General features: G+C 36.3%; 4 protein-coding genes across 5 annotated transcripts; 2 read left to right on the top strand and 2 right to left on the bottom strand.

Annotated features, from left to right (window-relative positions):
- Window positions 1-702: 702 nt before the first annotated feature.
- On the bottom strand, window positions 703-6,758 carry LOC106156705 (CCR4-NOT transcription complex subunit 7). Its single transcript, XM_013532091.2, has 7 exons — window positions 6,592-6,758; window positions 5,923-6,117; window positions 5,070-5,263; window positions 4,564-4,725; window positions 3,941-4,118; window positions 3,519-3,596; window positions 703-3,358 (listed from the first exon to the last, which is right to left on the bottom strand). Exons 2-7 carry the CDS (start codon window positions 6,034-6,036, stop codon window positions 3,152-3,154), a joined length of 933 nt encoding a protein of 310 aa, XP_013387545.1. The 5' UTR covers window positions 6,037-6,117; window positions 6,592-6,758; the 3' UTR covers window positions 703-3,151.
- A 16-nt stretch (window positions 6,759-6,774) lies between these two features.
- LOC106156703 (vacuolar protein sorting-associated protein 37A) lies at window positions 6,775-16,294 on the top strand. Its single transcript, XM_013532089.2, has 11 exons — window positions 6,775-6,945; window positions 7,177-7,251; window positions 7,864-7,978; window positions 11,768-11,856; window positions 12,068-12,278; window positions 12,770-12,843; window positions 13,139-13,266; window positions 13,616-13,674; window positions 14,094-14,256; window positions 14,622-14,671; window positions 15,014-16,294. The coding sequence occupies exons 1-11, from the start codon at window positions 6,845-6,847 to the stop codon at window positions 15,095-15,097; spliced, it is 1,149 nt and encodes a 382-aa protein (XP_013387543.2). The 5' UTR covers window positions 6,775-6,844; the 3' UTR covers window positions 15,098-16,294.
- Window positions 6,925-11,310, bottom strand: LOC106156704 (uncharacterized). Its single transcript, XM_013532090.2, has 2 exons — window positions 10,941-11,310; window positions 6,925-9,126 (listed from the first exon to the last, which is right to left on the bottom strand). The coding sequence occupies exon 2, from the start codon at window positions 9,123-9,125 to the stop codon at window positions 8,148-8,150; it is 978 nt and encodes a 325-aa protein (XP_013387544.2). The 5' UTR covers window position 9,126; window positions 10,941-11,310; the 3' UTR covers window positions 6,925-8,147.
- Window positions 16,295-18,311: 2,017 nt separating the features above from the next.
- LOC106156678 (uncharacterized) lies at window positions 18,312-23,844 on the top strand. 2 transcript variants are annotated; one of them, XM_087007817.1, is made up of 6 exons: window positions 18,312-18,498; window positions 18,703-18,754; window positions 19,018-19,741; window positions 19,796-19,854; window positions 20,286-20,397; window positions 22,347-23,844. In XM_087007817.1, exons 1-6 carry the CDS (start codon window positions 18,457-18,459, stop codon window positions 22,528-22,530), a joined length of 1,173 nt encoding a protein of 390 aa, XP_086863943.1. In that variant the 5' UTR covers window positions 18,312-18,456; the 3' UTR covers window positions 22,531-23,844. The 2 variants fall into 2 exon arrangements, with proteins under 2 accessions (XP_086863943.1, XP_013387502.2); XM_013532048.2 differs by having other exon boundaries at window positions 19,018-19,854.
- Window positions 23,845-24,597: the final 753 nt, after the last annotated feature.

Here is a 24,597-nt window from a genome sequence, read left to right as displayed (position 1 = left end):
TTATTTGTTGGGGATATTTTATGAAATGAATTTTTGGGAATAAAAAACCAACAACGTTTTTTGCTGCGTATAGAAAAGAAATAATGGTTGTGAATTTTATTTACAAAGTATAAAACAACCGACAGCCCAAGTGCCCTTCCTACTTTTGACACCTTAACTAAATCTCCATTGCACAAACTAATATCTCTATAACACTACTATCTAGACCTTACATTGTTGACAATAAAGTGTCAGTCATGCACACAGCTACAGTGAAAGAATACCTGAAACTGATGAACTGACAGCACAATACTTGCTTAAATATTAAAATACAGGTTTCCACTTAAAACCAAGTTTCTGAAACAACTAAAACCTGACCCTACCCAGGCATCAACCTTGTGTCCTATGAATGTTTTAGGTTGCTCAATCATGATGACTGGGACATAAACTATGATATTGTTATCAGTCTAGAAGACAACCAAATCCTGTTGAACACAAGACATTTGCACTTCAGCGCTGTTAGCTTTTCAGTTTCTTTAGATCTAGTTCAACTATAGCGAGTGACATGAAAGTGATAGCCTACGAATGACAGCCAGTGTCATCAAGATTCACACTGACACTTTAATGTCAACTGATGACAACTTGGAGAGGTTGACAAACAATTTACTGCTTTGATTTCAAAATTAAGACTTCTTTTACTAAAATGCACTTCTCATGCTTTCCTTTAAAATTTTTTTTAAGTACCTGTCTAAACTATATTCATTAGTTTTCTCTAACGAAACTTCAAAAAGAAAAAAAAAATACCAGAAGTTAATAATTTCACCAAAGCATCACTTAGGCAAATGCCAGTTGTTCAAATAATAATTCTAAATACAAAGGTGTCAATTTCAGAAGACCTTTCTTCCCTTTGTCAACACATCCAAGTTGTCATTTACAGTTTAGAAAGAAGCACATAAAATATGACAAGCACATACATCACAGAATATACAAATTGACTACAAAACAAAAAGAATGCGTCCCATCCTAAGCGGGGAGGGGGGGGGAGGAGAGAGAGATCCTAGTCCCTCTACTGGACTGGTCTTCCATATCTTATCTGACCATTTAGTGTGTTGCTAGTACAGATGCATCTCCATTGCTCTCTGTACAAAGCAAAAATTTTCATTATATCAAAATGACATGCCCTAGAAAAGCTCAATTTTGTATTTAGGAAAGCATTTGACATTTTGTTATGTTGTATAAAATGAAATTAAATTTGTATTGTTGGGCTGATTCAACAGACAAAATCACCGACTCCTAAATTCAGAATTCACTATCTTTGCTCCATCATATTTGATCCTTTTGCAATCTTGACGACTGGTCTTTTCACTGTGCACAATTGTAACACAAATACATTTATTGTTAAAAATTTTCATTTAGGGCTTATCTGCGGTGCAATAAAAGAAAATGCCCTTTTTAGTATTACACACAATACATACCACATTCACATCAGTGTTGCCTTTCAGCAAAAGAGGGGGACACTAGAGAAATACTTCAGTGACAATAATATTGTATGAATACTTACATAATTGTATCAAAAGTAATTGTATCAGAATTCACAGAACTAGGCTCATACACAAGTATGGCAAAAATAAAAGAGTAGGTAAAGAAAAAAATGCAGGGGTGTTGGTCAGTCACCATTCACATACCTATAGCTTTTCATCTATCATATCACGTCATCTATATAAAGAGCAACCAAGAGTAGAATACTTGCTAAAAATAATTCTATAAATCCATTAAAAAGTTACAGAGGACCTCCTTCTTACAATGGAGGCCATTTTAAACCTTTTTTTTCATGAGCGCTTCTTCAATGGCCCCAGTTTACAATAACAGCATTCATAAATGACACCCATTTTTACTTATTTTTCTCTTAGTTAAAAGATATTGTGAAAAAAAAACACAAATCAAAGACAACAAACCTTGTCCCAAATTAAAATGCAATGTTATGTGAAAAAATGTTTACACAAAAGTGCACTTGCTAAAATTGTATTGACTCTAAATTATCACCCTGGACATTTCTAAACAGACCAACAGCTATGGCACATACAACATTCTTCACCTAGTTGCAAAAGTTGTCCAAAACATTTTGAAAATAAAAAAAATTACTATTACCTTTCAGTTCAGGCCTCAGTTCTTATACCTTCACACTTAGTCAAGAGGTACGGGAGGAGTAATATCCTTCTTGCTATAATTACATCTAATTTTGGACAAATTTTACAACCGACAGTGGTCAAGAAAAGTAAATGATAAAGGCAAAATCTATCACAAATCCTTAGAGAAATTATGTAAATATTGATTGTTTTAAAAATCTGAAAAAAAAAAAATGGACACCGATTTCAAAATGAATCAAAATCTTGTAGGAAAAAAACTGAAAACACAAAACTACCAACATAATCTCAGTTTTGAGCTCTTCAATATACTGAACAGAAACCTTACTTCATCAAAGTATACATCCTCAAGCCATTATGTTCTTTTTGTAACTTATGGAAATGGCATTTCTGCTGCTTGCAATAAAAACAATTCACAAGATCGTCAAAAAAAAAAAAAAAAAGTACTTAATTGCATACCATTTAATACATTGACAGTGCCAACCCGGTTCCTCACCCTCCTTTCTTAAAAATGAAATTGGTAGATCTCTCCAGAAAGAGTAATTAGATTTGCCTTACCTTCCAAATTATGATCACAGATTAATACTACAAATCTAAACAACAAAACTGCTGCCATTATCATAATTTCATAATTCTTTTTAAAAACTAATACAGCAATAATTAATCAAATAATCTTAATAAGACTACCTGATACTTGAAAACTTCAGGACACATTCTTTCTGCTAATAGATAGTATTTTTAAGAAATGTGAAAAAAAGTATGATAATGACTGCTAATTAACCAAATACCATTTTGCGGCAAATATATTACATTGCTGTGCATTACTGAATCAGATCTAAAGATTTCTTAAATTAAAAAACTGGCATTGAAATATTCCTCTCTTTAATATGGAATATTATCTTCTTTTTCCTTGGAAAAAACATCACATGTGAAGGGGCAGTAAGGCTTGGAATCTTCAATTTGTCTTCTTTTTCACATCATCTTTTACCTGATATTTTTTCTTCTTCTAAAAATACTATTCCTTAATGTTAACTAGTCAGTGTTGGTGTTGCTGCAGTAGACGATGTGGGCGTGGGTGTTGATGCTGCTGTTACGTCATTGTTATTGATGGCGTTATTGGTATGATTCTGATAGGCCTGGTTTTCAAAGTTTGTGCCATTTTGTACATATGAAGAACCAAGTCCATAAAGATGCCCACAGTATTTGGCATCATCAATGTTATCCTCAAAGAACATCTGAAGAAAAGGGGAAAAAAACACCATGCATCCATGAAAACTTTTTTAAATATAGGTTTCAGTTTCTTGTCTAAGCATGATAACAGACATTCAGCATTTTCCATCTCTATCATAAGTAACTTGAATATAAATAACTAAGAAACTAAGTTTTTTCTCTTACCTCTCTCATCTTAAAGAAAGCGTGTCCTGTCAGGAGGGCATCACTGCCTGCTTGATGCTGTGGACCTATCCTTGTAAGCTGGAAGATTGTGAAATGAAAATTAAGAAGCTTCTGTTAAATAGAAGATACAGGATGCTGTGGACCTATCCTTGTAAGCTGGAAGATTGTGAAATGAAAATTAAGAAGCTTCTGTTAAATAGAAGATACAGGATGCTGTGGACTTATCCTTGTAAGCTGGAAGATTGTGAAATGAAAACTAAGCTTCTAGATACAGCATTTCAAACAAACCATGTGAATTTTCCCTCTTGATTTTTAAGCAGACAAAAGATTGTACAGATAGTCTATGGAGATTTTTTTAGAACAACAATATGATTAAGAAAGAAGTTTTGCCAAAAGTAATAAATCAACATCATCAAACTTACTTCTAGTTGGTCAGCTACCTCTTGTAGTCCTCCTTTCAAGTTTTTACAGCTCTTCATCAGATATTTCACATCATAGATGTTAGGGAAGAATATCCTTAACAGTTCAAAGAATTCCTGTTCCTCTGAGGGCAAGTTTACATTGGTCAGAAGTTTCAGCAAGTATCCAAAGTCATAGCCACTGGATTGAAAGTTGAAAAATAATTCATAAATGTTTTCATCTAATGACACAAATTACTCTTAAACAGTTAAAAGTTAAATCATTATAAAAAGTTCTGCAATGTGATTAATAACCATCATTTGATATAAACATTTTTGTTGAAAACACCAGTTTCTATCTCTATCACAAAAATATATCATAAATGAAGAATTTTGACTTCAAAATAGGTTTATGGATTGTTATTTCTTCAAGTTCTGGAACTGCAGTGCCTATGAGATTAGGGGAAATGCTAAATTTTCCAAAAAAAAAAAAAAAAAATTTCTTAGCTATATTAAGGTCTGAGGCACTTGGTATAGCTTAAACAATGAGCAAATCCAAATCAGAGAAGACTGAATATGCCCACTGAAAATACTGACAGTATTGAAGGCTCAGGGAAAAGTTTCACAGCCTTTTTTAAATGACCCACCTATGAAAAGACAGCCATCGTATTTGGTCGCTGAGAACAATCCCAGAGGTCATCAGAAGTTCTGCAAAGTCGTGGACGTCCACTCCGTCCTCTTGGTGCTGCGCAAACTGGATGCCAGACTTGGTGAGGAGATCTATGGAATCCTGCGCGTACATATCTTCTCTGTGATTGTAGGATAAAAATGTTTCAATCATCAAATTTCAGTATAATCTTGGGTCAAGTTGGTATTTATTTGCTTAATGCAAACACTTGTTCTCTACTTACTTGTCTAGTCTAGGATGACTTTAAATATTCTTAACTACTCAACAAGTACAAATCTGTTATTTTTTGGCAAAAAATAACCACATAGCCTTGGGTCTATAAAATACAACATAACAATATATGTCTTATGAGATATCAATCCCAACATTAAACTGAGAATGGGAGAGTTTTTGAGTGAATGTGTAGCTTACATACAACTAAACTGAAATTAAAATAAAAATACTAAGGGGTGATATGTTCCTTACGTGAGATTAAACTTGAAGTTAAACTGCCACGTAGAATGTGGTGTGGGAGCCTGTCCATTGTCATCTAAAAAAGTCAGTCCTATCTGTATTACTTTGAGGAGATCCACATTACATCTTAGTAACTGGTATTGGTAGTCTGCAGTACTCCTGAACTCTCCTATTGGCCTGGCTACAACACCTGGAAACTCTGTGTCCTGAAATTAGAACGGAAAATTAGCCATTAAAAAAACCCATGCAATACTGGACTTAGTAATATTTTGAAAAACATCTATTATGCTAGTGCATGCGACATTCGATTTTTCTATGTGAATTACAAATTAATCTGTTTACCATAATCTTTAAATAACTGCATAATCACAGAAAATGTAAAACACTATTTTGATAATTTTATGTTCCCACTGTCTTTAGAGGTACATACAAACCGAACATCGGTGGAGCGTGGATACCCAGTAACACATGTAAACCACTTCTACTAGTTTCTTATACGACTCTAAAAAATTCGACATGCCAAGGGATAAACTGAATAAATCACCCGATCAGCCATAAAAGAGCTTTAGAGTGCTCCTTTCTTAAAATGTTTGGTTGTCAATTTAACCTTCTTTCGTGACCTACTTTTCTTCCCCATTGACATACAGCATAGAATGTTAGCAGAAAAATCTGTTCAAACATCACTTTCGGGTAAAATTAAACAATGCCTTTTGGTAATTCTCTTAGTTATACTACTTGAAACTATATGCTGGCATTTGGTTGGTTTTTATGACAAAAAATTGACTTTGTATGTATCTTTAATTGTTACGGGCATGCAATTTCTCGTACAAAAATAAGACCAGAAAGTTATGCCGCTGCATCATACCATTGCAATGTATCTGTATTTTGGGACCATTTGTCTGATTTTGGCAAATTCTTCCTCAAGGTTGCTTGCCCATACATCTTGAATACCATGGTCTTGCTGGGTCGCTGATGGCATACTTCTTTCCTTGCTTTCCCTGCAGTGCTAGCCTTTTCAAGTTTATCTTAAAATAGTCTGCTTCATTCAGTATGACTCAATCTGAAATATAACGGCACAAAGACTGTATGCAATCATTTAAAGTGTGACAAAATTGACGTTTCGATTAAGCATACCTCAAAGATAAAATATCTTTTAATACAGAATTTGCGAAGCGTGTCCATCTTACATCAGTCATTCAATTTAATTCATTAATAAAATACCCCCTCCGAAATCTGACGATGGACTGTGCTTAAGCCAATCGGTTGAACCGCCACTCATATCACATCCTGTATGTAACCACACAGGAGGTACAACCTTTATTAACCTAATCATCTCTTGATCAAAAGAGACCACTTAACCATATTAACTGCACATATTGCTGTAGTAAAGGAGTAAACAACTGGTATATATTCGTCTCGTGCACCGCGGGCAAGGGCACTGGGGGTCGGGGAAATGTTGGCGGGTTTTCGATCTTTTTAATCGGTTACTTTCCATAAAATCGATAGTGTAGCAAACTACTCTAAGTCTTCTTACCTCACACCATGCAGGTTGCTATGATCGCCCCTCGGTCAGGGGTTAAATGATAGTTTTTGCTTGGGTTTCCTGTCTTTCTTTTCAGAACTTGTACTTAGCTTGGCGACTGCGCAAGGTGGGCAACTAGTGCATTGTGGGATATATAGAGCGCAAAATCGATGACGTACTTCACACTTCCTGTATGATTAAAGGTATGAAGTTTTAAAAACACGTCTATTTAGCTTTACAATTCAGACTGATCATCACTTAGAACATGAGCTGGTTTTTCAGCAAACCTAAGACTAATTTGCCAGCCCCGACGGCCTTGGAGCAACAAAGAACAAGACAGATAGAATCGTTGAAAAATTTACACAGGTCTGTGCTAGTGTTTATTTACAGATCTGACACCATACTGATACCACTAGTAGTAGTAGTTACCTAAGTAAGGGCGAAATAACTATTGTTACAGTTTATTAAAATATCGCAAAAAATCGCAAAAAATATTTTTGCCTTCCAAATGTGACGTATTGTACTGGTGGAGAGTCCAAACTTTTGGTGTTTTCCTTTGCCAGATGATAATGATTTGTTTGTGGTTTTGTTTTACAGTGTTGTAGAAGTGCTGAGAGATAGAGAATACAGAATAACATTTACTGTGGTCGGAGGCCCTTTAACTCTACAAATGTAAGTATTTCAGAAAACATGACATCACACCATGTGTACTACCTAGTAGCCTTATTGTTTCATTGTCTGTATGTTCAAATTCTTTCATGCAATACAGTATGTTTACCTACATGTAAGAGTTCCCTTATATACTGTAGCGATTTGGGGGGAGAAAACACCAAGGCTCGACCGGGACTCGAACCCGGGACTCACGCAAACTGTGCGACCGCTCTTACCTACTGAGCTACCGAGCCCGGGACAATCCCGGCCAGCCACTACAATACTCTCCTTTTTACCAAAATCAGTATAACATTTTAATTCATGGATGACATGCAATGTTTCATCTATCTGATTATATCAATTAGCAATGTGTTTTATCTCATATTTTACTTTTATTCAATGGTAAGGTACACACAAAATGAATTCTTTGTTATTCCATACTGAAACTTAAGCCTAATCTTATCCTTATACTCTGTGCCTAATAAATATGTACACTGTTACATACAAGGTAATAAGTAAATATATTTTGTGATGCAATTGTTCCCTTGATTTAAAAGACATCAAAAATGAATTTTAAGACTTTTCTTGACCTAACAATATTTTCTACTAAAGATTGATTTTTTCATTTTCCAGAAATTTACCCCCAGGATTTCCTTCTGTAAAACCAGAAGTGACAGTACAGCCTGCGATACAACACCCCTGGGTGAATAGTCAACTACAAGTGGTGGCCTGTCCTGCTCTGCTAAGTGTAAGTAGTCTTCTCTTGAAAACAAACATGGGCACTGCCACCTGGTGATCCATGGTGGATTTAGAGTCATTGAAAATCCACAAGCTTTGGTCAATTTGAAAGCAGGAATGTATTTAGGATGCTAACTTTTATAGATACCCTGGTCAAGGGGCACATAAATTGAGCTCGATCAACAGGGCTGCGTGCAGTATTGTGTGATTGTGCTGTTTTGATAGAACAGGCCATGGTAAAGCTGCCCACTCCTGTGGCCAAGAGATGATGATGATGATGATGATTGGTGTTGAGGTAAAACAAACAGCATTTTTACTGATCCAGCACTTCCACCACTGAGAGATAGCTCTGTATCTTTGGTGAGGCCAACTCGAACTAGTTGTACTTCTCTTGCACCAGGCATTTTGATTTTGTGCATTGAGCTCATTTTGGTTGAAACCCAAGACCCTTTCCTTTTGCCTGATTGTTTTGTTCCTTTGGTAAGGCCAACTGGAGGTCTTTTTGTATTTTTTGCAACTTTTGTGGTAAGTGTTGCATTATAGGTGGCAGCAGCAGCTGAACTGATATTTTTTCTGAATGGGTGCCCATTGTTTTGCAAAGCAGGAGAGATTTTTAAAAGTTCATAAAACAAAGATTGAAAGGTTAAATTTGAGTGGCTACTTATTTGATGCTCTGTTTGAGAATTCAATTTGGTCATTACTTTTCCTGACATAAAGATGAGTGTGCACAGAAGTATCAGGATGAAGATAAGTAATACAGTCTGTTTTTTAAAGCGCCACCATTTTAAGTTTTCTGTGCTGAATTCAGATGTCCAGCCGTCTTTGCAGTCTGCCTTGGCAGTGGAAAGAGCACTTGATAGTGCACTTTGAAGCTGTCCTTTTAAAAAAGATTGGTCTGTGTCATCCAAAGCTTTACATAGTTTCTCAAAGGGTTCCTTTGCAGGATCACACATCATAATGTATTCCATGAGTTTTGTATTCTTTGCAGTATTTGTTTGGCCATTAGGAGCTGTTTGTGTTGCTATGTTTTCATATTGGTCATCACTGATGATACCATCTCCAATGAGATGTGGTGCTACCTCATCACTGTGCATGTTTTCTGTGACATACAGGAATCCTTCGTGGTTCAGCAGTGCATTTTTGTGATGTCTCTCCATGCTGAAAACAAAATTATAGAGTTATTTTATGTATGTAATTTGATTTGAAAATTTGTGCATAATAATTTTTAAGATTAAAATTGTAATTTGTTTGTCCAATAATGGAAGATACAAAGTTCTTCATATTTAAAGCAATAATAACTCTTCCTTTGAGATTCAAAATTCCGCATGAAATACATTTTAAACAACGCATGGAAATATATTCTATCGTATTTTACCACTAAAACGGCCGTTATTGGAGTAAAACTAAAATCTGTGCTTGTCAATGGGGCTTTCGATGCCATTTTTCCCAGTCATCAAGGCATTCGTTGCTAATGACGTAATGGTGTCACGCGGATTCTCGCGTTCATTCGAGACCAAAATAACATGGCGCCAAACACATTAATGCGGACGCAGACGTAAGTTGCGAGTTTTTGTACAGTGCGTCGGATAACGAAAAGCCCAGAATGGCACACATTGTGGATATAAATGCATTTTTAACAAAAAGACGAATATATCTCATGAATCTTATATAGTGTTGTTTTTGTCTGCTTTTCCCGCGGTTTTAAGTAGGTCACCAGTGACTTTGCAATGTCAGAGAGAGAGCTCCGTCAGTTAAAATCTCTTAAGAGATTTTAACAAAAAACCGTACGTTTAGGAAAAAAACCCTGGATTAACTTTGAATGCAGGAATGGGGTCGTTGACCATTGGTAAGTACGGGAAAATTGCCGTTTTTTCCAGGAAAATCCAATTTTTGGCCAAAACGAAGAGTTATTATGACTTTAATCAGTCTTCCTTATTTCCTCTTGTCCTGTTTCATTGGCTGTCAGACAAGATTCTTGTCTAAAATCTCACAAATTAGGCAAGATTTCATGGGAGAGTCAGTGGATTCAGAAATAATTGCACACTAGCAAGTCCAATAAAACCCTGAATAAATACAAACAGAATTTATCCACATATAATTTTCAATTGCTAATAGGTCGTTTTCTCGTAAGTTTTGACAAGGAAGTCCACTTATTTAAGTTATCACAGATGTTACCCATTGTGTCCAATCCAGACTGGGGCACGTCAAATGCAGAGTTGATATTTTCCAAATGATATGTGTAGATAACTTTCAATTAATGATAACCTATGGTATTTTGCTTTGTAGTTAAGTTAGCAGCCTTACAGCTTATGTTGGGATTTTTCTGAGCCTAATAGTAGTTATGGGTAATAGGGTAATATGACACCGTTAGTCTTATTTTATGTACAGACCAGTACCTAATAAGCGGTCTGAGCCTAGTGGGAGCTTGCTTCCAACCCCCTCCATACATCTGCCCTTTGTTGCATTTGCTGATTTTATTACTATACATGAGAGAAAATTTAACTTGTCATTCTCTTGTTGGTCTTTTGATTAATTTTACCTTCTAATGCCCCCTTTACACTGGACGGCGTCCTTTCTGCGACCATGAAATTTGGCATCGCTGTGGTCTTAATAAGGAGGCACGAGCATTAATTTTGTATCAGAATGAATGCTCAATGATCGGCCAGTTGTCGGCATGTAAAGCATTATCATTTTTTAACGCTCAAATGGGGCCATACTGCTGGACGCAGAAAGGACGCCGTCCAGTGTAAAGGGGGCTTAACTCACGGATAAAAAAAAAATTACTAGTACTGGTAGTAGGCCATTTGCTGATGTCATCATACTCCTTGAATGAGTTTAACCTTTTGGTACTTTTATTGTCAAAAAAGTAAAGTGCTACTGCATGATGTTTGATGCCAGGTTAAGTGAAGTTTGACTGAATACACCTACATAGAAAAAAATTAGAAGCCACACATGTGCCATTTTGTACTCACCTTGTCTTTGTTACCACTCCTACAGCAACTGGGAGATGTTCAGATATTCTCAATATCTAAGTACACGTCTGTTACTGATGACCTCAGATAACCTCAAAATGCTAGCTTTGAGCCTTTTGGACCTCGTTAGATTGTCCAGACAGAGTGAATATATCTGTAGATATATATCATTGTTTAAACTAATCAAATCCTTTGACTGCTGACAGAGATATTGATGCCATGGACGAGATCAGATTTGGCTTCACTCTTATATACAAGTAGTTGTCAGGGATTCTACTACAGCAGTGGAATTTCCACAGTCCCAAAACAGAATTAAGGAAGTTATTTCTTAAGCAGTGTTTTCCCACCTGCCTGGGCCATGAATCACTCCCTTTTGTTAAGGTATGTTGAAATGGGTTGCCGTGGGTGTCAGCTGTCAAAGGTCAATGCTTCTATGGAGGCCCCAATCTACATATGAATACAGGAGGGGGATTTCCATCTTTGTGAAATTCTTTTCAGGCCTACAGGTTTCTAAATTTGGAAATTTGGTAGAAAATTATTACTAGTATTTTTTTAGAAATATAATTTATTGCTTTTTTTTTTTTCAGAAAATTTCTCTTTTATCTGTTAATTTTTTTGTACATGTTTATTTATAATTTAGTAAGATGATCTTACACTGGACCTTTATAGATTTTTGCCAATAAGTATACAAAACAAATTAAAGGAAGTTTGCAGCCCCAATGGGTTTATGAATAAGCATTAAAAATAGTCACAATATAAGGATACTGAAATAAGTATATATTGAGACTCCTAAATAAATATTGATTTAACACTGTTTTTCTTTCCAGTTTACAGTTCATTCAGATTTGAGTCGAGCCATCAAAGATATCATGGAAGAGTTTCAAAGAAATCCACCTGTGTTTACTGCCACATCCTAGTAAGTTCATTTATATCCATGTTTAACTTAATATTTGGGACCAGACAACTGATATTTTTATTTTTATTTCTTGATTTTTTGTCCATGTTTTTTAACAAAGAAGTAGTTCCCTTATTTTGTTAAGATAATAGTGATGTTCTATGTGTTGTGATACCTTTGCTGTTACATGTACCAAATTTCACTTAGTTCCATTCATTTTCTGCTATGACAGTGGCCAGCCACCAGGTGGAGCTCCATCACTACCATATTCCCTCCACCCGTCTACTGCAGCTCCTACGTTACCCAGTTATGCTAGCACATATGGCAGCACAGGTCCTCCAGAGTTCCATGATTACGTGAGGGATACAAATGTTATGTCACCCACACTACCAGCCACACGGGGGGCGTACAGACCACCCACTAACGTAACAACGGGAAGTCAGGTCAGAGAACTTACAAGTTGCCAGTCTTTCCCTTTCTTCATAGGAGTGATACAAAGAAAATGACCGGACTTGTTGCCAGCAATGTCACAAGGGGGGGTTTATGTTAAAAAAGAAATGTTTTTACTGTGACACCTACGTGTGTTCATAGAACCTAGATCAACTGCTGATTTAGAATGGATCTTTTGTTGGCCAAAAGAAAGATACTTTCAAACTTCTAAACCTCCCCTGCCTAAGGGCCAGATGGAGTTTGGGGAGTTTGTGAAAACTGAAGTCTGTTATGCATAATAGGGCAACCAATAAACAGATCAGTAATTATTTCACAGTTTCTGTAGTTTGAAATATTACTTCCTCTACAGACAGAATACCGAGGCAAACTAGCTTTTAGACTCTTTTACAAAAAGAATTGGAACAAAGGACTAGTGGATATTTTGCAGTGATCAAAATACTCTTAATTGCTTCAAGAAGACTAATTGTTTTGTTTATCGTTTCAGGAACCCAGTTTTTCATTTACAAAATACCAAATGCCAGAAATACCAGTGTCATTTCCCCAGTTGCATAACATGAGGTAATGGTGATTTTTTTCTTTAGTTCCATCTCAGATTTGCACTGAAAGAAATAAGCTTGTGTGTGTAACAAAGGTACATACAAATACATACATAATTTGAAGTACTATAATTATAGAATATCGATTATAAGTATAGATATAATCTGTGTTCCTTTTGGGGAGTAAAGTTTAGCTGAGATATTCTGATTTGGATAACAAATCTATGGCTAAAATTGTTTGTAGTTTGGCTTGTAGATGTTATATTAGAAGAGTTTGTTTAAAAAAAAGCTATGTCTATTCCTATTTAACTTTACAGCATTCAACAGCTTCAAGAGTTTGAAAATGATGAGGGGAAACTGCTGGGGATCATCGAGGAACTGCCTTCTCTAGTGCAGTTGAAAAAAGACAGAAAGGAATTTTGTGAAGAGAATGAAAAATTAGCAAGTAGGTTTATGTTTGGTTGAGGGGTTGAGAATGAATCTAGTTCCTCTCTGAATTTAGTCAGTGAAATTTAGTGTATTTGTTAATTTGGACCATACTTAATATTTGCATCATTCATGATGTAGAAATCTGCTTTACCTTAAAACAGATTTTTTCCCTGCTTTATCTTGTGCTACTTTGTTCAGTGCTACAGTAAGATAAGTACAAATGTTCCAGATGTCATGCTTCAGGTGTCATTGATAATGTTTAACTTTTCTTCTTTGACTTTGTGTATGATTTGGACTTTTAGACTGGAACAAAATGCAATGACCTTGGGTTTTAATTATTTCTCATTTTTTGCCTTTCATTTTAGGGGAAAATCTTTCAAAAGAGCCAGAAATAGAATCTTTAAAAGACAGTTTGTCAGAGCAGGTAAGATATATATTTCACATTGCTCCACAGAAGTGATTTCTTTTTTCTTTTTTAGATGAACTTAAATGATTTCATGGCCAAACATATCTTTTAATTAAATTGAAGATGGGGGATATGCTCCATCAAGCAAGTATCCAGTTGTGCGAGTTTATGCATGCATGTCTCACAGTGTTTGACCACCAGATGGCAGCAGGGGATGGACACTTCTTGCCACATGTTACTGTGCTGCCATCTGGCTGCCACATACTGTCAACTGTGACCAAGATTGACCAATGACAGTCAAAACTTTCAAGGGACAGATTCAACTCTTCAACTAGAACCAGACATTTTGATAACATACATACTAAAAACCTTTATACCATGATTACAAGATTTTAATATAGAAGTTAAATTTCATTTTAATATTATTTTCCTTGTAGTTCACAATACTTAAAGATTTAAAATCACAGTTTGACCAAAATGTGCAGAAACAGCAGGAACTCCACAGTACATTTAACCCAGGCCAACTGCAAGCCAACCTCAAGATTGCTGTCATGCAGGCAGAGGAGGCCTCAGAAAATATAGCACAGGAATTCTTAGATGGTAAGTATGGTATACAGTTTGGAATGAGACTTTGGCTTTATTTAGAAATTATTAGACAGCATATTTGATTTTTTTTCACAGGTTGCATCTTGAATCACAAAAGATTTTAAAGTTTATTCAAAAGTATTCCTGAGATGTTTTTATATTTTGTACATATTTTATTAATTTCACAATATTTGTTTTATATTACAACCTGTTATTCAAAAGCTACTATGTATTAATAGCTTCTTTGGATACACTTAGTTTTAACAGAATAAATATCTTTAAAGGCTGAATAAGTACTTTAAGTATTTTATCAACTGTATATACCCTTTATTGTGATGAAACTAGAATATATGTTAAATCATGAATTATTAATATTTTAGGAAAGTGTGATATCAGTACATTTAATCAACAGTTTTTAGAAAAAAGAAAGGTAAGAGATACGATAGTGATCTGTTTTACTCAGTTTATTTAATGTTATTGCTGTCAGTGTGATGTAAATATTAAAAGACCACATGAACCTGCACAGTAATTCTGAATATTACAATTTTTCAGGATGTAGCTGATTAGTATATTTTCTAACTGAAAACAAGACAATCTTTGTGTCTTATTGATGGATGAGATAGATGTTTAGAATTCTCACCTATTGAAATTACACAATGATAAACAGTAACAGGAATAAAATCATATCATTTAATCTTTGATCAGTTTTGGATACAGATATTTCACGTGATCTTGGATCAATTTCTCAAGGTCAAATGTCATGTCTTTACAGATTTTTCACTTGAGGAGAACAAAAGAGGAGAAGTTACAGCAACTTCTTGTTCACCAAGGCAGAGGTGGAGGGGGATACTACTGACACATCAACACTTCATTAAGACAAACAGCCAATAACAGGTGTTGACCTAAGTGCACCAAGATATTTAACAAAAACTTAAGAAAGCCTGATAAGCCTGGGTGCGTAGGGTGGTTGACATGAAGTTCACTGACCAAAACATTAGTCAGAAATCATAGTATAATCATCTGAGCAGAAAATCAATTTCAAGACAGTTAGGATTTAGTATAGGAACCAGATGTGAATACTAAGGATTTTGAGAAAAGCAAGCTTTAATTTTTTTTATTTAAAACAGTTTACTTTCCGTCATCTTTAGAGAAGAGACAATGAAAGCCATATTTTAACACATCATACTTTGAGTTGTAAAACTTGCAACTGTGGCTTCAGTTGGCATGGTAGCTTATTTTACCCCCCCCCCCCTCCCCCCCCAATATGAACACTACATCCTACAGAGAAGGAATGTAACAAAATTTGCTATCACTGGTATTCCATTTTAAATGGATTTATGATGATAATTAGGTAATTTAATGTGCCCAAGTTTCATCATATCATTTTAGTTCAAGAATGATCTAGGAATGCACTGTATTGAGAGATATGGTTTATTGTAATATTTACCACTTCACATGGTGTACAATTCAGCTTCAAGACTGAAACCTAGTCAGTTCAAGGTTGAATTAAATGAATATTTGGATATGAATATAATATATAAATCATTGTTATATTTTATAAGGTCATAATGTAATATTTTGGAATTATGAATACATTTAAGTTTTAGTATTTAATCAGAAAGGAATATTTTATGTTCTCAAGTTTGAAGATCACAAAATAATTTATAATTATTGTGGATTTCAATACAGCTGCTGATTGTAAGGTTACTAAAAATAAGGCAGATAGCTAATTACAATTAAAATATTGTTACTGTGATTTCAAATTCATTATCAAAGGAATTAATTTACATACTAACCTATGCTGCATTTAAGATCTCTCGATGTTTAAGACTGAAGACAAAATGCAAATAATGAGAAATTTAAAAAGTATTAAAATTTTCTTCTTGTTTGTGATTGTTACATAAGTTAAGCCATTACATCTTTAAGACAAAACAAGAACTTCCTTTTACATATATTTCCCAGTAAGAATTCACATGTGGTAATGTGGTAAAGTGTGTGAATTTATCATGCAAACATGATAGTCACATCTAGCTAAATAAAATATATAAATTAGGCCCTGTGTTATTTCACTTTATTAGCAGTATGTCCTGCTGTTTCGTGGGAGTCATTGCGTCAAAATAAAATCCTCCAAAACTAACTTCACATAACTCTAACTTCTACTCGTAAGTCTTCAGATAAATTTTGGGGCTAAAAATACAATAGGTTCAATTTGATCCTTTCCAAACCCATACGCAGTGTCTAGACATTTTAAAGGCAACTTCTTTTATACGATTTGCTTGTACTGATTTCGCGAAGAGTTTTCGGCAGACGTAGCAAAAAAAATTTTTTTTCGGCAGAAGTAGCAGAGTTTTTAATTTTGAAGGGTTGTACCGTATTCGGGAATTTAAGCTCGGGCAAATTAAGTGAAAAAAGTAAAACGACATTTAAAAAATCCCATGTTTTTTTTTTTTTTTTTTTTTTTTTTTGAAAGTGTAACTTAATCGAACACGATGGTTATCAATTCACGTAGTCTGTTCTGACCGAGTAATAATCAGACTGGCATTGATGTCCACAATATTGATCCTTTCCACATTACGCGGTGTGTTTAAGCGCTACAGTCTGTACCGTCGCCCTTTCAGAGAGCCTGTCACTGCAGAGGAGGGGGGAGGGGTCTACTCCCTTTAACGTATACAGTTTTAATTGCTACGAGTTCGATCTCTGCTGTTTAATCAATTGGCCACGCCGCGCTCGGATGCACCGTTTAAGAGACTCTTTTACTAATTATGTTGTCAATCTCTCAGAGTGTACCGGTACACCCTACATCTCTAATTAAAATATACCGCTCTGACTGAGAAGGACCTTCCTCTCTTGACTTCGACAGTTGGATATCTGCCAAAAAGATCCCTCTTGAAACAAGCATCGAACTGTCAGTTATCTCTACCAGTTTTGTGTCACCTACATCTACAGGGCGTTTATCGTGAGTAGGTGTCCTAACGGACCATAAGGCCACACTTTTTTAATTTTATGGATGACATCCTGCGCGCGCACCGATTTTCGTCCGTTCTCCAAAAAAAAAAAAAAAAAAAAAAAAAATCCCCCCCCCCCCCCCGCCGGAAAATGCAATCGGCAATCCTCGGCTAATTCCGCAAGCTCCATGCTGTCATTGTCGACTGTGGAGACATCCGAGCAGTTCCGAGTGCGGAAAATGAGCTTTCTGCGCATGCGTATTATCACCACGTGGAAATATGGCCGCTTTGCCGTCAAATTCATCTCTAGCATTAATTTCAAAATACACGACAATTAAAGTCATAAAGAGAACGGGGGCCGTCGTTTTGGATTGGTTTGCCATTGATATTGAACATGGAGATATCACCTTTTTACAATTATACGAAAGGCTGGCCGCGGCCAGCGATCATCGCCCGGAAAATTTCAGTGACATTCTGTCCAAAGCAGCACATAGGCTTACCAGGGTTTTTTTTGTAGCGAAAAAAGGGTCGACAAGAGCGTCTTGGTATTTGGTGGACTGAAGGTCGGACAGGCCACCCAATAGTTGGCTGCTACGTGTGAGTCGAAGTAGAAAAAATGGCATCGACCGAAATTACCTTTTTTAGATTTGGTAGTAGGAAGCATAGGCCTATCTTTGCTTCATTTTTTAACAATTCTGTGAAGTGTTCACAATGCTTAAATTTTCTGAGAGTACAAATAAAGACTGTTTATTTGATATTTGTTTTATTGATTGCTATACCAACAGAATGCATGAAATAACCTTAAATAGATTTGGTAATATGCAGCATATATATATTCATGACTTTTTACCTTTCTACGAAGTAGGCCCTACTCACAATGCTTTAATATTTTGAGAGCATGGATAAAGACATGTTGTTAGTTTGATACGTGTTTCTGTGGTAAATCAGTGTTTCCAGCTGTGTACTGAAAACATAACTTTTCTTAAGCAGTTTTTTTTTTTTTTTTTTTTTTTTTTTTTTTTGGACTGTTTTTTTTTTTTTTTTTTTTCGCCCGCTCGCACCGATTTTGGGGTCCCCAGAGGATGTCATCCATAAAAATAAAAAAGTGTGGCCTAATGTTGACATACGCTGTCCTCCTATCTCCACCGGCTGATTTCTCATGAGAAAATAAAAGACTGGGGGTCCAAAGCTCGTGATTAGAACCGCCAGTGTCTTTGCAAACCAGTCGGCGTTCTGCAGCGTTGCTCTCGGTGCTACTCCTACCGTTACCATGGAACTGCGTTACGGACTGATGTTGGTTGTCCTCCTCATGGTGATTATTAAACTTAATTATCCATTTATTTATTCATTTAATTAATTTATTATTTCAATTTTTTATAATTTTGCTGGGATATAGTCTTGTGTGTATATTATACACGAACTGCAAGAGCACACGAGTTACAGTAAACAAAAGTTCTTATAGCTTTGCGAAATAGTCTGTGACAGGGGCCGTAGAACAGGATGTTTTTTATTGCAGGCGATTACAGCCGTGGAGATGAGCAAAGACAGCAAGGATAGCAGTAGATACAGTACGTATGGATATCAACGCCGATTTTGCAAAACCGTTTTATTCTAAAATGTTTTTTTTTTTTTCGACATGTGATTGATTTAATATCATATATGAATTTATTCTACCTCAATTTCGTCTCATTTTACCAGTTATAAATAACTTAACCAAACAACGAAAGGCACTAACAATTTCCATCTACGACTGGTAACAGACATAACAGCTAGATGCATAATTTCTATTGACAGTCATACATGTATATATTTGCTTTATTGATCATTTTAGAAAACAACGAATGTACCGGAAAGAAAATGGGCGATAAGTTCGCGGTTAAAGGTGAATGTAATGCTTTCATCCATTGCACCGGCCGATGGAAAAGGCCCACGAAAAAAACATGTGAGGATGGAAAGGTGTTCGACTCCTCTTTGGGGTATTGCAATCACGCTTATGCGTTGTCTGCGGATAACCCCTGCTACAGCCCGATGAAGACCGAGGAAAAAACCACCCCCTCCACTCCCCCCTCCCCTAAATCGACGTTCGTGCCTCCTGCTAAAGACCTGTGTGCAGACAAGAATCAGGGCGACAAATTTGCTGTGCCGGGCGTATGCAATGCATACTACGAGTGTGTTAGCGTCTTTAAGAAGACCCGTAAGAGGGAATGTGCCCCAGGGACGGTGTTTGACGCGTCTGTGGGTGTATGCAACCACGCTTATGCATTGTTGGCAAGTAACCCATGTTTCAGCCCAATGAAACTCACGGAGAAAGCCACACCCTCCACGACATCCATGACCAAAGAAAGCACTACTCCAAAACCTCCCACTGTGCCGACTATAAAATCCACTACCATCAAAACCACACCAGAACCAAGTACTACTAGTAAGACAACCCCAAAGCCCCCAACAACCCCAGAAACAACTACGACTACGACTACACCAGAACCAACTACAACTACGACAACCGCAAAACCCACAACAACTCCAAAACCCACAACAACCCCAGAACCAACTACCACTACGACTACACCTGAACCAACTACGACTACGACTACACCAGAACCAACTACGACTACACCAGAGCCAACTACCACTACGACACCAGAACCAACTACGACCGTCCCACTCGGTAAGTGACGGTTTGTGCAATTTTCAGTTGAAGATAACATTTATTTATTACACATGTACTTTTTGTTGAAGAAATCAAACACACAGCTAGACCAGTGAAGGATTCAGGATTTGAAGAGAGGTGAAGGGCAAATCTATTTTTTTTTTTTTTTTTTTTTTTGTAGAGGGTTAAGCAACGGCTGACAATTATCCTGTGGGTAAACTAATGTTTACTAAACACTAGATACTTATCTCTGATATATACTTTCCAGTGGTTAAAAAGGCTACTACCCGTAGGATAACTGTCTAGAGTATAACAATTTTATTCAAAGGATAGTGTTATCCTCAGGATAGCACTATCCAGTGTTAATGAAACTGGGCCCAGACAAATGCACAACACTGCCACAAGTGATCAAAGTATGACTTTCATCTTCCGCCATTTTTTCATTACAGATAAGTGTGCCTTCAAAGGGCAGTACTACGCCAAAAACGAGCAGTTCAGTGATGGCTGTGACAAGATCTGCGTCTGCGTGGAGCCTCCGGATGTCTACTCGTGTACAGAAAGGTGAGGCTGATAAAGCAGTCTATCTATGGTTCATTTAGATTGGGTCAGTGACACGAACCACCCCATGGGGTCTTCTCAGTGGGTCACCGGTAACGGTTGTTCCCACTACCAGAGCCGAGGTCGGTAACGCAATGACTAGTCTTGAAAACATAGTCAAACTCGGTGCTTCTCATTGTAGTCAACAGAAGGACGCAGGCTAAATGCTTAAATCAGTTAAGGTAGTGAGGTATACATTGACGTCTGCATATATAGGTAGGCAGGCAGTAAGTCACGCACGCACATGCACAGTTAAGTCAATTAAGATTCAGCAAGGTACATATCAATAATAATGATAACCTTAAATCCCATGCTGTTAAACTTGACTGACCCGAAATGTTTGACAACAACACAAAAGATTTTTATCTTATAAGTTCTTATACTTCATAGAAAAATATTCAAGTGGATATGTGTCGCCATTGGGTTCAATTTCTTTTTTTTTTTTCTTTTTTTTTGTAGGTAGAAACAAGGGTCCAAAAAATACCCTGGTTTGCTCGTATCAACTGCAAACAAAATTTATACATACAAATTTATTTAAGGAGGGCAAAGGTACCCCTCGGACAATACTATCATCATGCTATCTGTCCTTATCTGTCCTTGTACCTGATTGGGTTTATTTGCTCTTGTCTTCCCAACAGACCGATGCTGTCTGAATTTTTTCTCCTCTAATGAGATAAAATATGCAGCTTCTCCCGATACACCATGCATCCACTGTTAATTCAAAATTGACAAGCATATGTGAAAGCATCGGTGTTTCTAGGATATTTAAAGGTATCCTATCCGAGATTTTCCTGCCAAATCGAATTTTAAAGAAGTGATTTTTCCTGCTCACGGACCATTGCTCGGCCACTCCCTGTATTTGGAATCGGTGATTTATACCATTTTGCTGAATTTAATTGGTTCTTAATGTTCTCCGTAACTTTTAGACCGCCATGTATTCCTGTTCATTAAAAAAACCGACATCAGGTCCTTTTCATTTGATGGGTTTATTTGATAGTTTTGCAGGATATTTAGACGTGGAAAACTACTTTGGGAGAGTTTCAAACACGGATAGTTTGCCTTTAATAACTATCCATCCCTGTGGAATGTTTGTGTGATAAATGTACTCTGCTGCGTGCGTTAGTGGGCGTGTCAAGGCAGTACAGTTTTGGAGACTCTTATCAAATGTTAACGTCAAATATGGGTGTGCGTGTGCGCGTGTTCCTGCTTGCCTACCTATATGAGCAGACTTTGACGTCAACGTATGCCTCCCTAACTTGAGGCTGAACGGAATGGAACAGCTGTAGCTTCTTACACCTCCACAATATTTTATCTAAGTTCCACCGAATATGTGCTGGAGGACGAAAGGTTGGGCGTGATATTGCGTATGGGAACGGAAGTGTTACTCTAATCTTTATGAATGGTCAGTTTCCCAAAGCCCATTAAGTTTCGTTTCCTGTGATGCGTCAAACACGTATTGTTTGCAATGTAACCTTGTAGAGTGAAGAAAATAAAATGTATACTTATACCATATTGTTTAATGCAAACTTTCTTGGTGAGAAGGTAAGGCTGTGAGACCTACAAATACGTAATGGAGTGGTCAATAGGCGCTTCAGACTATTATGTTGGAAGTAAACGCCAATGGGAGTTCAAATAAATTAATTCAGATTTTTAAGCGTCTACTTTAAAATGGTGCTCATACTCTTGCTTGTGATTAACTCTGGCGACTAGGTGGTTTTCTGATAGCAGATGCGCTTAGTATAATACAATGAAGAAGAAGAGAAATGCATCTCGGTCGGAAAAAGTCAAGATTCTGGGCCACTTTCAAGTTGGGCCAACTAATTAAGTAAAGAGGTCCACTTTTGCCGAAAAAGAACCCCGTTTGAAATTGCTGGCTATGATGTTGTCAGATAAGCAAATTTAATACATTGCAGGTGCTACAAGTGGAACCTCGCTCAGATGCCGCCAACCTGTCAGTACGAGACCGTCGACGGCGAGTGCTGCAAGAGTCTTCAGTGCGCGAACCAAGTCTGGAATCTGAAGTACCTGCCGCAAGGCTGCAAGGTTCTTAAAGACAACGGTCTCCTCTGTGAGAACGTGCCCGTCGCTGCTCCGTAAGAGAGAGTTTTAATCATTACCTTCCATCAGTTGACTCTAACCAAATTTAAATTGTTTCTCTGTCAAATGAGATTTGATATTGAGCCCAGTTGAATTACTTTGCATTGAGTGCTGCGAACATAAAGAACCGTGGCTTTAGTGTTCTGGTTTTTGAACTGATCAACACATTATACGACTGATTAAATAAATTATACGACTGATTAAAAGAGAACGTGAATAAACAATTTCTTCAGATTTTACATTGGACTCCTGTTTTGAGGTGCGTATTTATTTCCCTCAAATTTTGAAATTTTGCTTTTTGAAAGATAACATCCGACGCTTTCAAACCGCGTTCTAAACTAACCGGAAAAAGGCCAGTTAGCATCACCTGCTAACTCCGATTACAATATTTCTGGTGGAAGATGGTCTGGTTATTTTAAACTTCCTCAATATGCTGTCCTGCTATAGAAAATACAAAGATAAATAGCTGTAACCTTATAGATTTTATTTCCTGCAGCTCAGATCGTCACATCATATACATGTCGTGCATGTAAATGTTGCATGTTAAATTCAGAAATCACTGTAACAGTTCCTTTGTACACAACGTCATAGAAATTGGACATTCCGTAACAATCTTGAAAAAAAAAAACAGTGTGAATTAAGATGTCAGTTAATGTGGATATCGAAACTTGTTGGTGTAAAATTTAAAATGAAACCTCTGGTACCTTGAAACTACTACAGTCAAAAACCTATGGCTATTAAAAAGGAAAGTTATCTTATTCTGTGAAGCATCAGACAACCTTGCTAGAATTATACAAACATGCTAACAGAAGACAGTTTTATTGCTACCCCTTGTTGTTTCCAGTTGGCATTCTTTATCTTCCCGTTTTCACTACCTGGGAAATGGTAAAACAAGGATTGTGTGGAAAAAGAACTGACCAACATTTCAACCCAGGCTAGTTATTGCTTAAGAATAAGATATATTGATTAAAGGAGCAGCTGTCCTGAATGGTGTTACATGACAAGACACAGAGGGGCAAAGATTATGTCAAAAATAATACCACTAGTTATTTTATATGATGAAAAATTCATGAACACAGATGAAAAATTCCTTCCATTAACTTTTTTTGTTATTACAATAATAAGTGCTATATAAATGTATCATTTGTCCATCAACTTCTCTAAAAAAATAAAAATAATAAATAAATGCAATAGTAATGACACAATTAAATTCTTGTGATTCTTGTATCAAGTAACATTCCATATCAAAATAATGCGCAGATCTTGCACCAAATATAGGTGATTAAAAATCAATAAAAGCCAAAAAGCCAAAAATCAATGAACACACTGGGACCTTTTTCATTTTTTACCTGTGTAGGTAAAAATCATAACACCCTTACAACAGTTTGATCAAGTTGCTCCCCCCCCCCCCCCCAAAAAAAAAAGATGAAATAAATACTTCACACAATCCCATTACACATCCAATGTTCACCTTACATTAATATGTTACTTTTGTTACCCATTTGTGACATATACTCAAATCTCCATCCCACTTAATTTTTTACCAATTCAGTGGGAAAATATCACTCCGTTTACTTCTTCACCGGCTGGCACAGCCAGTGTAGCAGCTAGTGAACCATCTATGTGCTTAAGTAACCCAAACCTGCCCTACACTACAACGAATACTGCTTGTCACTACCAAATACATAAATCAGCTTTTAATATATTCTTAAAATGCAGGCATTGGGTTTTGTACTCAACTACTGTCATCAATAACTTTTTAAAAGACCAATAAATACCATAATGTGGCTACTATACTGAAATTTTCTGAACACATCTTCACAGTTGTTTTTTTCTCCTTAGTCCAAATAAGTTTGTAAATAATAAGTCTTTGCTTAAGGAAAAAAAAAAAAAAAAAAAAAAAAAAAAAACTAAATGCTACTCATGCTAAACACTGAGCTAAACGCACTCAAGGAACCACTGATAAGAATTCCTGCCTAAGCCTTATCACATTAACGTTAATAAGTCAACTGCTATAATTAATAATAACTAACAGCATCTGCCAGGCTGTTCTAATGTATTGCACTT

This window comes from Lingula anatina, chromosome 3 (assembly GCF_051362555.1).
Source record: "Lingula anatina isolate TDL-2025a chromosome 3, LinAna3.0, whole genome shotgun sequence".
Classification (NCBI taxonomy): Eukaryota; Metazoa; Brachiopoda; class Lingulata; order Lingulida; family Lingulidae; genus Lingula; species Lingula anatina.
Note: the sequence above shows the minus strand (reverse complement) of the source record. Positions and strands in the feature narration are given on the sequence as shown.